General features: G+C 46.9%; 2 protein-coding genes across 2 annotated transcripts; one reads left to right on the forward strand and one right to left on the reverse strand.

Annotated features, from left to right (window-relative positions):
• Positions 1-1,293: 1,293 nt before the first annotated feature.
• Positions 1,294-1,716, reverse strand: LOC109778083 (uncharacterized). Its single transcript, XM_020336632.1, has one exon. It carries the CDS (start codon positions 1,714-1,716, stop codon positions 1,294-1,296), a length of 423 nt encoding a protein of 140 aa, XP_020192221.1.
• Positions 1,717-2,254: 538 nt separating this feature from the next.
• LOC109778088 (pentatricopeptide repeat-containing protein At3g22690-like) lies at positions 2,255-4,960 on the forward strand. The gene has a single exon (XM_020336639.4). It carries the CDS (start codon positions 2,350-2,352, stop codon positions 4,360-4,362), a length of 2,013 nt encoding a protein of 670 aa, XP_020192228.1. The 5' UTR covers positions 2,255-2,349; the 3' UTR covers positions 4,363-4,960.
• The last annotated feature ends 11,247 nt before the right edge of the window (positions 4,961-16,207 follow it).

The following is a 16,207-nucleotide window of genomic DNA, read 5'->3' on the forward strand; positions in this document are numbered from 1 at the left end:
ATCGAGTCCGACCGATGTCCGACATTCTCCTCGCGGGTTCGGCGAAGCGCAATGTGCACGACCATCTCCTGGTTGTAGATGCTCTAACCTACTGTGTCAAGTCCGACTTTGCTATTCGGATATTATCCGAGTAAGGGACTTGGTTTACGAACTTAGTAGATCATGTGCTTTAGAGTTCATGTGGGCCTCAAGTGGTGAGCCCATGATGGAACATACATATATATATATATATATATATATATATATATATATATATATATATATATATATATATATATATATAAGTGGGATAGCGCGGGCTAGGGTGATCGAGGAGGAGCATCAGAGGTCTGACAAAGTCTAGGAGGCCGTCTGGGTGGTATAGTAGCATAGCCAATATCCAAGGGTGCAGACACACATGGGAAGGGACAGAGTTGGAAAAACATAGCTCTATATAAGGGTTTTGGATAGGGCTGGAGGTGTCGGAGTTCAACGTGACAGACGTCCAAACTCCTCGAATCTTCCACCAGTTTAACTTCAATTTATAAGATCTCGGGCGTCCGGATCCGTCAGAACAATTTTGATGGCCGTCGATGCATAGTCAGAATTATCTGAACCGTCAAGCCTAAACATTTGGGACCAATTCGATGATCCACGTTGGAGTTGCCCATACGCCTTATCTTAGACTGTCGCACCTAGTATCAAAAGATCAATTGCAGGCTTGGACCTTAGACCGTCTTGCTCGAGGCGGATTACCACATCAAGACGCATGCCTTTTTGCGACCAAGAGGAAGAAACTATCGGTCATATTCTGTTGGCATGTGTGTTCGCAAGGACTATATGGCGAGTGTTTTGCTCGGCCTTGGGTAAACAAGAATGGACACCAACGACACAAGATACTTTGAGGGGCTGGATCATCGAGAGAACAAGCGTGGTGCACAAACCAAAGGAACTACGAGCAATCTTCACTCTCGTATTTTGGAAGCTTTGAAAACATAGGAACTCGGTGGTTTTTGATGGTGCTTCTCCGTCGGTAGAGGTGGTGGTCACGAGAACAGTGGCCGAAGGCAGAGCTTGGCGGCAGGCGCACTTGTTAAAAGGTGAACTTGACAACCTTTTCGAGATGTTGTAGGGCTGGACGATCGTGTGAGTGATTCATTCATTTTTTTCATGGTAATACGTGTCTCATTCATATAGAAAAACGATAAAGTTGCAAGGTACACAAGCACCGACCATACATGACTGAAAAGATAGAAAAATCCTATGCAAAATAGCAGCGTCTGTCCCTTTCCTTCGACACCACCGAAGCGGACATCAAAGGGTAAAAAGACATATCACCTCTTCACCCAAACTCGACGTGGCTCCATCGCTGATCAGCAGCTTTACGGACCTCCAAAGTAGTTTGCCAGAAGCAAAACCATAGCCGTTGAAAGAATCAGACCGGAGCAACATGTCACCGGACTCGCCATCGAACTTCAGAACTGACACCCCCACGTGACGACGACGTCGGAGGAGGAAACCAGAACTGTCAGCCTTCGACCACAGACCCAGCACAAGATACTCCATCTTCCAGCTGTCACTTGCGTAGACAACCGCCTGCGCGTACTCCTGAACGACAAAACCTCCCTGCTCCACCATGACGTCGGAGACAACACCACAGCAACGGGGACAGAGCAGAAGGAGAGACACACCTGATGGAGTCGCCGCCGCCGCCGCCGCCTCGCCAACACCATCCATGAACCCTAACGCTGCCAATCTGAGGGATCGGCAGAGACACGATGCCATCAATTCCGAGACGCCGCCATGAAAGACACCGACGACGTGGGAGTGGAGTTGAGGCAGATTTATTCGTCCGCGCGCCGCTCCCACCACCCCAACGACGCACCACGACCTACAAATCCAAAACCTACCTACATGCCGGAGGAACGGGGTCCCCCCTCCCTCCTGCCGCCGGAGCAGCAGCCGAAGGTAGAGGGGGCCAGCGCCCCGGCCGGTGGAGATCGCGCCTCCCTAGTCGCCTGGTGGCTGTGGCGGCTAGGGTAGGAAAACACAGGCAATCTGAGTGATTCATTCATGTAAACCGCTAGATTAGCGGGTTGTTATCAATGTTGTAGTTTGTATTGTAACAACGACAGTGGTTTGGTTTCCATACCTCCTCTTTCTACAAAATATGATATGTGCGCTCCTGCATATTCGAGAAAAATCACCTGCAGGCTTGCAGCAATGCTATCGGAGTATCGGACACGATTTTTTTAACAAAGGAAAGCAGAAGCACAACCATTGTCATTGTGCATTTCGCGCTCCCAGCAGCAGCACTAGCACTCGGCCTCCTCGGTACTGTAACAATCCAAGCGCGAGCTCGCCTATCCCATGCGTTACCTCTACTTCCGCCCCAACGCGACAACCCAGGCGCGCGCCTGCCGCGACCATCTCCTCGCCCACCTAGACCAATGCGCCTCGCGGGCCCACCTGGCGGAGCTCCACGGCCGGCTCATCCGCGCCCACCTCGGCCCCGACCCCTCCGCAGCCGGTCGGCTCGTCGCCCTCCTCGCCTCCCCTGTGGCGAGGCATGACATGCCCTACGCGCGCAGGGTGTTCGACAGAATGGCCCAACCGACCGCCTTCGTCTGGAACTACATGATTCGAGGGTACAACAGTTGCGACGCCCCTGTGGATGCATTGGCGTTGTTCAGGGCGATGCTTCGGAGGGGAGTCTCTCCTGATAATTACACCATGGCTGCGGTTGTGTCCTCGAGCGCTGCATTCGCCGGCTGGAAGTCGAGGTCAACTGGGGACGCGGTACATTCCTTGGTTCGCAAGACTGGGTTTGCATCGGATGTGTTCGTCATGTCAGGCCTTGTTAATTTCTACGGCTCCTTCAGAAGTGTCGATGATGCAAGGAAGGTTTTCGAAGAGATGGCCGATCGGGATGTGGTGTCGTGGACTCTGATGATCTCGGCTTCTGCACAGTGCAGTCAGTGGGATGAGGCGTTAAGGTTGCTTGCTGAGATGCAATCACACGGCACTAAGCCGAACAAGGTCACTGTTATAAGTCTCCTTTCTGCATGCGGCCAAGAGCAGGATGTTGACAGAGGCCGGTGGGTGTATGCACGCATTGATGAGTACGGCATTGAGGCTGATTTGGATGTCAGGAATGCACTTTTAAGCATGTACGTGAAATGCAGATGCATGTCGGACGCGTTGAAAACATTTCAGCTCATGCCAATAAGAAATACCAAATCATGGAACACGTTGATTGATGGGTTTGTGCAAAACGGGAAGCATAAGGAAGCACTAAGAATGTTTGAAGAGATGTTATCAGATGGTATAGTACCTGATGTGATTACTCTCGTAAGTCTCTTATCGTCATGTGCTCAGCTAGGTGATCTTCAGAAAGGGAGATACTTCCACAATTATATCAAAGATCATGGGATCCGCTGTGACATCATCCTTCATAATTCTTTGATTAACATGTATGCTAAATGTGGCGATATGGCTGCAGCAGAAATGGTTTTTGAAAATATGACACAAAGGGATACCGTGTCCTGGACAGCTATGGTGTGTGGTTATGTGAAAGGACTTCAGTTTACAACGGCCTTCAGTTTATTTGAAGAGATGAAGGTTGTAGATGTTGTGTCAAGTGAAATGGCACTGGTTAGTCTACTTTCTGCTTGTTCCCAGCTAGGAGCACTTGATAAAGGGAGAGAGATACACACTTATATAAAAGATAAGAGTGTAATAACAGACGTATGGCTTGAAAGTGCCCTGGTGGATATGTATGCAAAATGTGGTTGCACTGATACAGCTGCTCAAATATTCAGTACAATGCAGCACAAGCGAACCCTCACATGGAATGCTATGATTGGAGGTCTTGCCAGCAACGGACAGGGAAAAGAAGCAGTGGAGCACTTTGAACAAATGCTGAAGCTAAGAGACCCAAAGCCTGATGCTATCACTCTAAAGGTAGTTCTTGGTGCCTGTGCACATGTAGGAATGGTTGATGAGGGGCTGCATTACTTCTATTTGATGTTGAGCCTTGGTATTGTCCCTGATATTGAGCACTATGGTTGCGTAGTAGACCTCCTGAGTAGAGCTGGGCTGCTAGACGAAGCATATAGTTTTATCAAGAAGATGCCAATACAGCCCAATCCAGTAATTTGGGGATCACTTCTTGCAGCTTGTAGAGTTCATCACAAAATGGAACTAGCAAAGAGAATTGGACAGCACATCATCGAATTAGCTCCTAATGACGTGGGAGCACATGTCCTAATTTCGAACTTACATGCTGAAGAAGGTCAGTGGGATGATGTAGAGCAAGTAAGAGGGCTGATGGGAAGCAGAGGTGTAGAGAAATCATCTGGTCGTAGCTCCATCCAAGTCTAGACATGCTTCATAAATCATTGTTCGTACTTCATAATGTGAGTTACATGCGAACACATGATTTGACTAGTAACACACATGGCTGAGAAGAGTATCGCCACTTTTTCAGTGCAGTGTCCGATACCAGAGACATATATACTACAATGCTCAGTAGATATGTGATTTCTTGATCATATTTTGGTTGCTCTGGTCAGCACTGAATGAATGAATCAGTAGGCAGGGCAAGAAAAAAAAAGGCCACATACTCACATCTATTGCTACTGGGAACTGAGATAAACTTGTCCATATCTAGTATTTAGCATGATCTGAAAATTATTTATGTGCATCATGCATGCGATGATTTGCAAATCATATCTTAAACTTTCATCTAGTACAAGATCTCGATAAATATGCACCCAAAGATTGGTTAAGTACATAGTTGAAGTTGCGGCTTGAATAATTGTATTGTAAATTTTCATCTACTACAGAACCTATAGTAATAATCGTTCTCACAACTATTTCAGACATGTGAAATATAGTCATTTACTATGTAGTATGCCACTTTGGGCTAACCAACTGTTCAATTACTCGATAAGAAACTATCAGGGGTATTTTACTTTCATTTCTTTGATGTTCTACTCTAATCGCGTATTTTATAAGATGATTTGATCTCTGATGCATCTTTTGGTTGTCCATGCATTTTCATGAATCGTACAATAGTCATAGACAGTACTTTCGATTTATTAAAAAGTCACCGCAGTTGTTCCAAATAAGACGAGGCTCGCAATTTAGAAGTAAAGTTCAAATGCTCGTTGTCCAGCTATAGACGCTTTTCATACTTCATAATGCAAGTTGCAAGTGATTGCATGATTTCACTAGTAAGTCATACAAAGTTTGACAGGAACACTGCCACTATATGTATATACTCCACTGATAAGTTGATATGTGAGTTATTGCTCCTAATTTGGTAGTTCAGGCCAGCGCTGAATGTGTAGATCAGTATGCACTGCAAAACAAAACAAAACAAAACAAAATCATTGTTCACATACTCGCAGTCAAAGCATCGGTGTAGTCAGATAAACTTGTTATGCTGTAATTTCACAGCTGGTACAGAACCTAGAGAAATAGTTTTTTGAAGCAAAACCTTGAGAGAGAAATAGTAGTAGCGAAACTATTTCAAGACATCTGAAATGTACTAATTTACTACTCCCTCTGTCACATAATGTAAGACGTTTTTTTGATACTACACTACTGTTAAAAAACGTCTTACATTGTGGGATGGAGGGACTATGTTTTATAAGGCCGAGGGCTCGCCAACTGTTCAATTGCTTCTGAACCATCAGCTCCATTTTTATTTTTTATTTTTTTGCTTCTGAAGCAATTATCACGGCTATTCTGCATTTATTGCTTTGATTTTCTACTCTAATCATCATGCTATGACTCTTCCATCCCTGATTTTCTGCATGCATCGGTCGTCCACAGATTGTATATAATCATGCTATATTGATTCCTAGGCAATAATTTTGGTCTGTTAGAAGATTCAGACTGACGTGTCATGCTATACTGTTATAGTCTTTGTCAGTGCTTTCGGCTTATCTAGAGTTAATCACCTGTGGTACTTTGAAACATTTTGACTCTTTCTTTACCCAAAAAAAAATTAACTCCAAATGAGGTTGACTATTTATTTAGAACTAAAGCTTATGTACGTGTGGTCCATTTCATTTGAAGCTGTTCAGATTATCCGGTGCCCATTTTGGACTTGAATTGTCAACAGTCCTCGTGTAGGTATGTGACTGCTGAGCTGCCAAATTGGTTCCAAGCTTTGCAAGGTGAGCCAGCCCCAGAAGATGGGTCCAACCAAATAAAAACAAACTCAAGTTACTAAACTGTGCCTACAGGTTAGGTTACATCTCATCTGATCAAAGCAGCGGTAAGCCAAACGCTGCAGATCACGTTATTCCGTTTTGTCCGGTTAACCCCACCCTTGCACGCCCTGTAGCACAATAGTTCTATGTGACTCTATGTCCTGCTGAATACTACTCCCTCCGTTCCTAAATATAAGTCTTTATAGAGATTCCATTATAAACCACGTACGGATGTATATAGATGCATTTTAAGTATAGATTCATTCATTTTGCTCCGTATGTAGTTCATTTAGTGGAATCTCTACAAAGACTTATATTTAGGAACGGAGGGAGTAGATATGATCTGCCTAGATGACCAAGAGTTCACTCATAAGTCCTGATAAGCGTGCATCGTAATAACATAACAAGTGGAACAAATCTTCACCAGGGGGAAGGTCAATCAGGCAAGGATGTTCATTACCTTTAATATTTGAACTGGCTTTACTTGCAACAATGATGTGATGCTTTCATGGTTACACCGTTATCTATCCATCATCAATGCCTTCTATATTCCTATGATACAACTATATCTCTGATATGGTGTTTTGGCTCGTAGATGCATGTGCACCCATTGTCTAAATACACATTTTGAAAAGTTAAAAAATTCGGAACAAAAATCCCGCGGGTATATTTGGACATTCTGTGTGCGTGCACAAAGTTTCGGTGAAAAACGACGTTTTTTGTGCCTTGTGTAAAAAAGATAAAGAAATGCCTCGTGAATAGTTATAATGGAGCATCAGAAATTGTCTTTTTTACACAACCCACAAAAAACCTCTCTTTTCACCGAAAACTTTGTGCACGCACATAGAATATCCAGATACATACGCAGGATTTTTGTTCAGAATTTTTCAACTTTTCAAAATATGTATTTAGACAATGAATGCATATGCACCTAGGAGCCATAGCCAATTACCGCTATATCTCCACCTCCTAGCAAACCTTGTTGTTGCTATGTTATCACTTGATTAACCTGCTTAGTACACATGCTTAGGGTCAGTGGAGGAGCCAGGTTCACCGAAATGGGTGTACAAAGTTCAAGATTTCATTAATTCCCTAGCTATTTTCTCATGTACTCCCCCCGTTCCTCAATATAAGACCTTTTAGCTATTTCAAAATATTGACTACATGCATACTAAAATAAGTAAACATACATACTAAAATGTGTCTAGATACATACAAATCAAGAAAAAGCTAAAAGGTCTTATATTAGGGAACGGAGGGAGTATATGTATTTTATCTACCTTCTTTTGAAAAACTCAGATTTTATTCATTTGTAATAAGTAGTACATCGTTTGTGAGGATCATTACAATTTCATTTAAAGTCTCCTCAATCCACTCGGAAGTCAAATAAAATCTAGCTAATCTAGCAAGCTCATGAGCTACTTTATTTGCTTCCCTATTATAGTGCTCAAATCTAGTAGTAACGAAATCACAAGCATAATGATAACAATCATCGAAAATTGTTGCCGCCGCACCCGCTGACTGTCCTCCATCATTCATAGTTTAATCACCTCCATATTATCCGAATTTATAACAAGGCAATTGCATCCCACCCTTTGCGCCAGTGTTAGACCGAATCTGAGAGCTAAAGCTTCCGCCATCAACACATCCGTGCAGAAATCAATTTTCTCGTTCCCTCCAGCAATAAACCTGCCTTTGTCGTCTCGAAGGACCGCTCCCATGGAACCCCTAAGAAGATCGTGATCAAAATAAGCATCAACATTAAGTTTAACGAAACCTCTTGGAGGACAAGACCAGACCACCTTCTTCATCGACGCCTTGGGGGATAATGCATTAACAAAAAATTTGGTCAGGGCGAGAATCCCCATTGAAATTTGAGTTACATTTTGAGTTCATTGTGTACCAACTTCCGTCTTTCCCACCATAGATACCATGCTGATATAGCAATCATTTCACGTACATTGTGGTACCCAATATCCAAAAATCTTGGTCTAGTAGGAGTAGTAGATACTCCAACACTGCCTCTCCCGCACGGTCAACTTCACAAGTTTTATCAATAATATCATCCATCCCCAGCCTTTTTCAGACCTCCTTTGCTTTACTAAATCGGAAGAGCATATGTTTGGTATCTTCTAAGCCCTCCGGACAAGTGGGGCAAATGGGTGAAACCTTCTTATGTTTGTTAGCTAGCGTAACCCGGCATGGGATTGTACCATGTAGCATACGCCATAAGAATTCTTTTACTTTTGCCGGACAGACTAACTTCCATATCTTGCTCCAAATAGGGTTAACTGTGGTTCGCCCCATCCCATTAGAGTGTTTTAATTTGCTTCCATACTAGTGGTCCCACTCCATAAAATAGGCTGATCGAACCGAGAAAATACCATTTTTTTTGTATAATTCCAGGCAATGAAATCTTGCATTTCATGTTGCGGTTGGGGAATTGAAAGAATCCTTTGTACATCGATTGGCCACATAGTTTGTCTAATCAGGTCTTCATCCCAATTATTAGAAGTAGGATCAATGAGATCACCTACCTTCCTTAACTTGTTGCCTCCCTTAGGCGTTACACTTTTTCTAGTTGCATAGCTTGGAATCCAGGCATCTTCCCAAATATTGATGTTGTGTCCATTTCCCACTCTCCAAATATAGCCATGTTTCAGTGTATTTGTGCCCGCCATAATACTTTTCCATGTAAAGGAAGAGATTTTCTTTAACTTCGCATTTAACATATCACCATCAGGGTAATATTTTGCCCGTAGGATAGAAGCACACAAGGAATCTGGATCATCCAACAGATGCCATGCCTGTTTGGTGAGCAAAGCCAAGTTAAAACAGTGGAAATCACGAAATCCCATTCCTCTTTGATTTTTAGGAACACACAATTTCCACCAGGACATCCAATGCATCCTGTTCTGATTGTCCTCGTCTCCCCACCAGAAATGCGCTATCGCGTCGATGATTCCTTTACAGATTTTTTTAGGAATTTTAAAGACCGACATTGCATAGGGTGGTATGGCTTGGATCATAGTCTTGAGCAGGATTTCCTTTCCCCTGATAGACAGTAATTTTTCCTTCTAGCCACTGATTCTCTTGAGAACACGCCCTATTAGAAATTGGAAACAGTCTGCGAAAGGATCGATATAGTTGACTAGAGGGGGGGGGGGTGAATAGGAAACTAACCATTTTTAACTTATCTTTACCAATTTAAACTTTGCATCAAAGTAGATTGTCTAGATATGCAACTAGGTGAGCAACCTATATGATGCAACAACAACAAGCACAAAAGCAAGCATGAGATATAACACAAAAAGCTTGCACAAGTAAAGGCACGAGATAACCAAGAGTGGAGCCGGTGGAGACAAGGATGTGTTACCGAAGTTCCTTCCCTTTGAGGGGGAAGTACGTCTCCGTTGGAGCGGTGTGGAGGCACAATGCTCCCCAAGAAGCCACTAGGGCCACCGTATTCTCCTCACGCCCTCACACAATGCGAGATGCCGTGATTCCACTATTGGTGCCCTTGAAGGCGGCGACCGAACCTTTACAAACAAGGTTGGGGCAATCTCCAAAACTTAATTGGAGGCTCCCAACGACACCACGAAGCTTCACCACAATGGACTATGGCTCCGCGGTGACCTCAACCGTCTAGGGTGCTCAAACACCCAAGAGTAACAAGATCTGCAAGGGATTAGTGGGGGAATCAAATTTCTCTTGGTGGAAGTGTAGATCGGGGCCTTCTCAACCACTCCCGAGCAAATCAACAAGTTTGATTGGCTAGGGAGTGAGATCGGGCGAAAATGGAGTTTGGAGCAACAATGGAGCTTAGGGTTGGAAGAGGTGGTCAACTAGAGGAAGAAGACACCCCTTTTATAGTCGAGAACTAAATCCAACCGTTATCCACCTAACCAGCCCGCGACTTGCGGTACTACCGCCCCTGACAAGCGGTACTACCGCACGGCCACACGGTACTACCGCGAGTGACCGCGGTACTACCGTTGCTAAGGCAGGAACTAGGTCAAGCCTGAAGCACGGAGGCTGAGAGCAGTACTTCCGCAGGCGCGGTACTGCCGCTCCCTCTTGCGGTACTACCGCAGGGTAGGAATGGCCTAGCCTGGGAAGGACGCGGATGAATAAAAATACATCCGTGCCTACTTCCGTTGAAAATCAATCGATGCAAAAATCCAACACGGTACTACAGCTGGAGGAGCGGTACTACCGCGTGGCGGCTGAGCCAGGCCAGGGCGCGCGGTACTACCGCGCACAAGGTGCGGTACTACCGCGGAGGCGCGGATGTAAAAAAATTACATCCGCCCCTACTACCGCATTGCAGTGGCACTTGGCCTGGGTGTTGGGGAACGTAGCAATAATTCAAAATTTTCCTACGTGTCACCAAGATCAATCTAGGAGATGCTAGCAAGGAGAGAGAGGGAGTGCATCTTCATACCCTTGAAGATCGCTAAGCGGAAGCGTTACAAGAACGCGGTTGATGGAATCGTACTCGCGGCGATTCAAATCGCAGAAGATCCGATCTAGCGCCGAACGGACGGCGCCTCCGCGTTCAACACACGTACAGCCCGGGGACGTCTCCTCCTTCTTGATCCAGCAAGGGGGGAGGAGAAGTTGAGGGAGAACTCCAGCAGCACGACGGCGTGGTGGCAGTGGAGCTTGTGGTTCTCCGGCAGAGCTTCGCTAAGCACTACGGAGGAGGAGGAGGAGTTGGAGGAGGAGAGGGCTGCGCCTTGGCAGGGGTGCGGCTGCCCTCCCACCCTCCCTCTATTTATAGGGGCAAGGGAGAGGGGGGCCGGGCCCCTCCAGATGGATCTAGAGGATGAGGCGGCGGCCAGGGGAAACCCTAGATGGGTTTGGGCGCCCCCACCCCCTAGGAAACTTGCCCCCCAAACCGGGAGGGGCGGCTGCCCTAGGGGTGGCGCCCCCACCTCTCCTGGTTACGTGAGAGGGGTTGGGAGAGGCGCACAACCCCTTAGTGGGCTGGTTTGCCCCTTCCCCTTGACCCATAAGGCTCCCCAACGCTTGCCGGGGCCTCCGAAACCCCTTTCGGACATGCTGGCCATAGCCTGGTACCCCCGGAACAATTCCGGACTCCAATACCCTTCGTCCAATATACCGATCTTCACCTCCGGACCATTCCGGAGCTCCTCGTCCTGTCCGGGATCTCATCCGGGACTCCGAACAACCTTCGGTAACAACATACTATTTCCCATAACAACTCTAGCGTCACCAAACCTTAAGTGTGTAGACCCTACGGGTTCGAGAACCATGCAGACATGACCGAGACACCTCTCCGACCAATAACCAATAGCAGGATCTGGATACCCATATTGGCTCCCACATGTTCCACGATGATCTCATCGGATGAACCACAATGTCGGAGATTCAATCAATCCCGTATACAATTCCCTTTGTCCATCGGTATGTTACTTGCCCGAGATTCGATCGTTGGTATCCCAATACCTCGTTCAATCTCGTTACCGGCAAGTCTCTTTACTCGTTCCGTAACGCATGATCCCGTGGCTAACTCCTTAGTCACATTGAGCTCATTATGATGATGCATTACCGAGTGGGCCCAGAGATACCTCTCCGTCATACGGAGTGACAAATCCCAGTCTCGATTCGTGCCAACCAACAGACACTTTCGGAGATACCTGTAGTGCACCTTTATAGCCACCCAGTTACGTTGTGACGTTTGGTACACCCAAAGCATTCCTACGGTATCCGGGAGTTGCACAATCTCATGGTCTAAGGAAATGATACTTGACATTAGAAAAGCTCTTAGCAAACGAACTACACGATCTTTTGCTATGCTTAGGATTGGGTCTTGTCCATCACATCATTCTCCTAATGATGTGATCCCGTTATCAACGACATCCAATGTCCATGGTCAGGAAACCGTAACCATCTATTGATCAACGAGCTAGTCAACTAGAGGCTTACCGGGGCTTGGAGCGGTAGTAGGACCTTAGTACCACAGCTCGTGCGGTTGTACCACACCTGCTGGGCGGTAGTACCGCACAAGAGATGCGGTAGTACCGCACGGCGGCAGATCCAAACCACTTTGAATCTACACCTGTTGACTAGCTCGTTGATCAATAGATGGTTACGGTTTCCTGACCATGGACATTGGATGTCGTTGATAACGGGATCACATCATTAGGAGAATGATGTGATGGACAAGACCCAATCCTAAGCCTAGCACAAGATCGTGTAGTTCGTCTGCTAAAGCTTTTCTAATGTCAAGTATCATTTCCTTAGACCATGAGATTGTGCAACTCCCGGATACCGTAGGAATGCTTTGGTTCTACCAAACGTCACAACGTAACTGGGTGGCTATAAAGGTGCACTACAGGTATCTCCGAAAGTGTCTGTTAGGTTGGCACGAAACGAGACTGGGATTTGTCACTCCGTGTAAACGGAGAGGTATCTCTGGGCCCACTCGGTAGGACATCATCATTATGTGCACAATGTGACCAAGGAGTTGATCACGGGATGATGTGTTACGGAACGAGTAAAGAGACTTGCCGGTAACGAGATTGAACAAGGTATCGGGATACCGACGATCGAATCTCGGGCAAGTACCATACCGGTAGACAAAGGGAATTGTATACGGGATTGATTGAATCCCCGACATCGTGGTTCCTCCGATGAGATCATCGTGGAACATGTGGGAGCCAACATGGGTATCCAGATCCCGCTGTTGGTTATTGGCCAGAGAACGTCTCGGTCATGTCTGCATGGTTCCCGAACCCGTAGGGTCTACACTCTTAAGGTTCGATGACGCTAGGGTTATAGGGAATAGATATACGTGGTTACTAAATGTTGTTCGGAGTCTTGGATGAGATTCCGGATGTCACGAGGAGTTCTGGAATGGTCCGGAGGTAAAGATTTATATATGGGAAGTCCTGTTTTGGTCACCGGAAAAGTTTCGGGTGCTATCGGTAACATACCGGGACCACCGGGAGGGTCCCAGGGGTCCACCAGGTGGGGCCACCAGCCCCAGAGGCCTACGTGGGCCAATAGTGGGAAGGGACCAGCCCCTAGGTGGGCTGGGGCGCCTTCCACCAAGGCCCAAGGCGCGCTCAAGAGGAGAGGGGGCAAACCCTAGGAGCAGATGGGCCCTAAGGCCCACCCTAGGTGCGCCCGCCTCTCTCCCCCTTGGCCGCCACCCAGATGGGATCTGGGGGCTGCCGCCACCCCTGGGGAGGGAACCCTAGGTGGGGGCGCAGCCCCTCCTCTTCCCCTATATATACTTGAGGTATGGGGGCTGCCAACACATGATTTGCTCTCCCTCTTGGCGCAGCCCTACCTCCCTCCCTCCTCGTCTCTCGTAGTGCTTGGCAAAGCCCTGCTGGAGTACCGCGCTCCTCCACCACCACCATGCCGTCGTGCTGGTTGACGGAGTCTTCCCCAACCTCTCTCTCTCTCCTTGCTGGATCAAGGCGTGGGAGACGTCACCGGGCTGCATGTGTGTTGAACGCGGAGGCGCCGTGGTTCGGCGCTTAGATCGGAATCAACCGCGATCTGAATCGCTACGAGTACGACTCCTTCATCCGCGTTCTTGCAATGCTTCCGCATCGCAATCTACAATGGTATTTAGATGCACTCCCCTTCCCCTCGTTGCTAGATTACTCCATAGATTGATCTTGGTGATGCGTAGAAAATTTTGAATTTCTACTACGTTCCCCAACACTAAAATCTCAAGAACACATGCATCTCCTCAAAAACCTAGAGGCAAAAGAACAACCAAGAGAGAGAGAGAGGGATTTGGGGGAAACCTTGTTCCATGGTAAGAGGAAGTGGTGGGGAACGATCCCACCGGTCGGAATCCGAGGAGAGTGGCCGGAGACGGAGATCCGGCGAGGTTCTCCGGCGCCGTTCTTGAGCAGGAGAGAGAGAGGCGGCGGGGAGAGAGACGAACGAATGGGTATGGGGGAGTTGGAACTCCCCCTGCCCGGGTCTTAACCCCACGCGCACTCGTCAGCACGGTAGTACCGCGCCTCATCGCGGTAGTACCGCTCGAGCGGAAGTACCGCACCGAAGCGGTAGTACCGCTCTCCCAGGCGGCAGTAAAAAATTACTGCCGCGCTAGGTGCGGTAGTACCGTGCACTCCACACGCGGTAGTACTGTGGCTGGCCGCGGTAGTACAGCGAGCTCAAGAAGATGCATGTTTCAAACACAAGAAAAAGAGGTCTTCGCACGGAATCTTCAAGCCAACAAGACACCACAATAACCCGCTCAACACGAAGAAAGAAAGGCAAAAGACAACAAGAAACAACCTCGAGACACAACCTCTCCAAAGAGAGGGCGGTGGCCGGAGCCACCTATGTTTGAGTCAACTGGTATGGCACTGCGAAGAATTATCCTTGGGCCCATGACCAAAAATCGTCTTTGAAGCACAAGTACCATCAAAATGGCTAATGTGAAAGAGTTGATCAATTTATGCATAATGGGGGGGGGAGAGTTCATTGAGAGAACAACACTCCCCCTATGTCCATGCCTACATCTAAACAAGACAACAAGTTGAGTATGGTGGGGTGTGCAAGGGTTCAAGCAACATTGCTCGAATCAATGATATTTAGCTCATGCCTTAACTCGCGAAATCTTGCTTCATCCAACGGCTCGTGAAAATATCTGCAAGGTTATCATGAGTGTTGACGTAGTTGAGCTCGATCTCCCCTCGCCTAATGTGATCCCGGATGAAGTGATACCGAATCTCAATATGCTTCGTCTTGAAGTGTTGCACCGGGTTGAGAGAAATCTTGATGGCACTTTCATTGTCACACCAAAGAGGCACTTTGTCACAAATGACACCGTAATCCTTTAAAGTTTGCCTCATCCATAGGAGTTGTGCACAACAACTACCGGCCGCCACATACTCCGCTTCGGTGGACGAGAGAGACACACAACTTTGCTTTTTAGAAGACCAACTTACCAAAGAGCAACCAAGGAATTGGCACCCTCCGGAAGTGCACTTCCTATCCACTTTGTCTCCTGCCCAATCGAAGTCCGAATACCCTACAAGCTTGAAGTTTGCTCCTCTTGGGTAGCATAAGCCAAAGTTTGGGGTATGAGCCAAATATCGAAAGATTCGCTTGACCGCCACAAAGTGGCTTTCCTTAGGTGCGGCTTGAAACCGTGCACAAATTCCCACACTCAACATGATATCCGGTCTAGATGCACAAAGGTAAAGCAAGGATCCAATCATGGAGCGATATACCTTTTGATCCACCGCTTTACCATTGGGATCGATGTCGAGTTGGCACTTGGTGGGCATTGGAGTGGACGCCGGCTTGACATCACTTAGCTTGAATCTCTTGAGCATGTCTTGAGTGTATTTGGCTTGGTTGATGAAGGTTCCTTCTCTTGTTTGCTTCACTTCGAAACCGAGAAAGAACTTCAACTCTCCCATGGAAGACATCTTGAACTTTGAGGTCATGAGTGCGGCAAATTCCTCATTGAAAGCTTTGTTAGGGGAACCAAAGATAATGTCATCAACATATAGTTGGCACACAAACAACTCCCCTTTGACCTTCTTAGTAAAAAGAGTGGGGTCGATTAGCCCAACTTCGAACCCATGATCTTGTAACAACTTGGTAAGGTGGTCATACCACGCACGTGGGGCTTGTTTAAGGCCATAGAGTGCCTTATCGAGTTGATACACATGATCGGGAAAGTAGGGATCCTCGAACCCGGGGGGTTGCTTGACATAAACCAACTCATTAATAGGACCATTAAGAAAAGCACTCTTCACATCCATTTGTTGCAACTTAAAGTTGTGATGAGAAGCATAAGCAATCAACAAACAAATGGATTCAACGCGAGCAACGGGAGCAAAGGTTTCACCGTAATCGATACCCTCGACTTGGGAGTAGCCTTGTGCCACCAATCTTGCCTTGTTGCGAATGATGGTCCCATGAGCATCTTGCTTGTTCTTGAATATCCACTTGGTTCCAATGACATTGTGGTTCCCCGTTGGCCTTGGCACTAA

The sequence above is a fragment of the Aegilops tauschii genome, chromosome 3 (assembly GCF_002575655.3).
Source record: "Aegilops tauschii subsp. strangulata cultivar AL8/78 chromosome 3, Aet v6.0, whole genome shotgun sequence".
Taxonomy (NCBI): Eukaryota; Viridiplantae; Streptophyta; class Magnoliopsida; order Poales; family Poaceae; genus Aegilops; species Aegilops tauschii.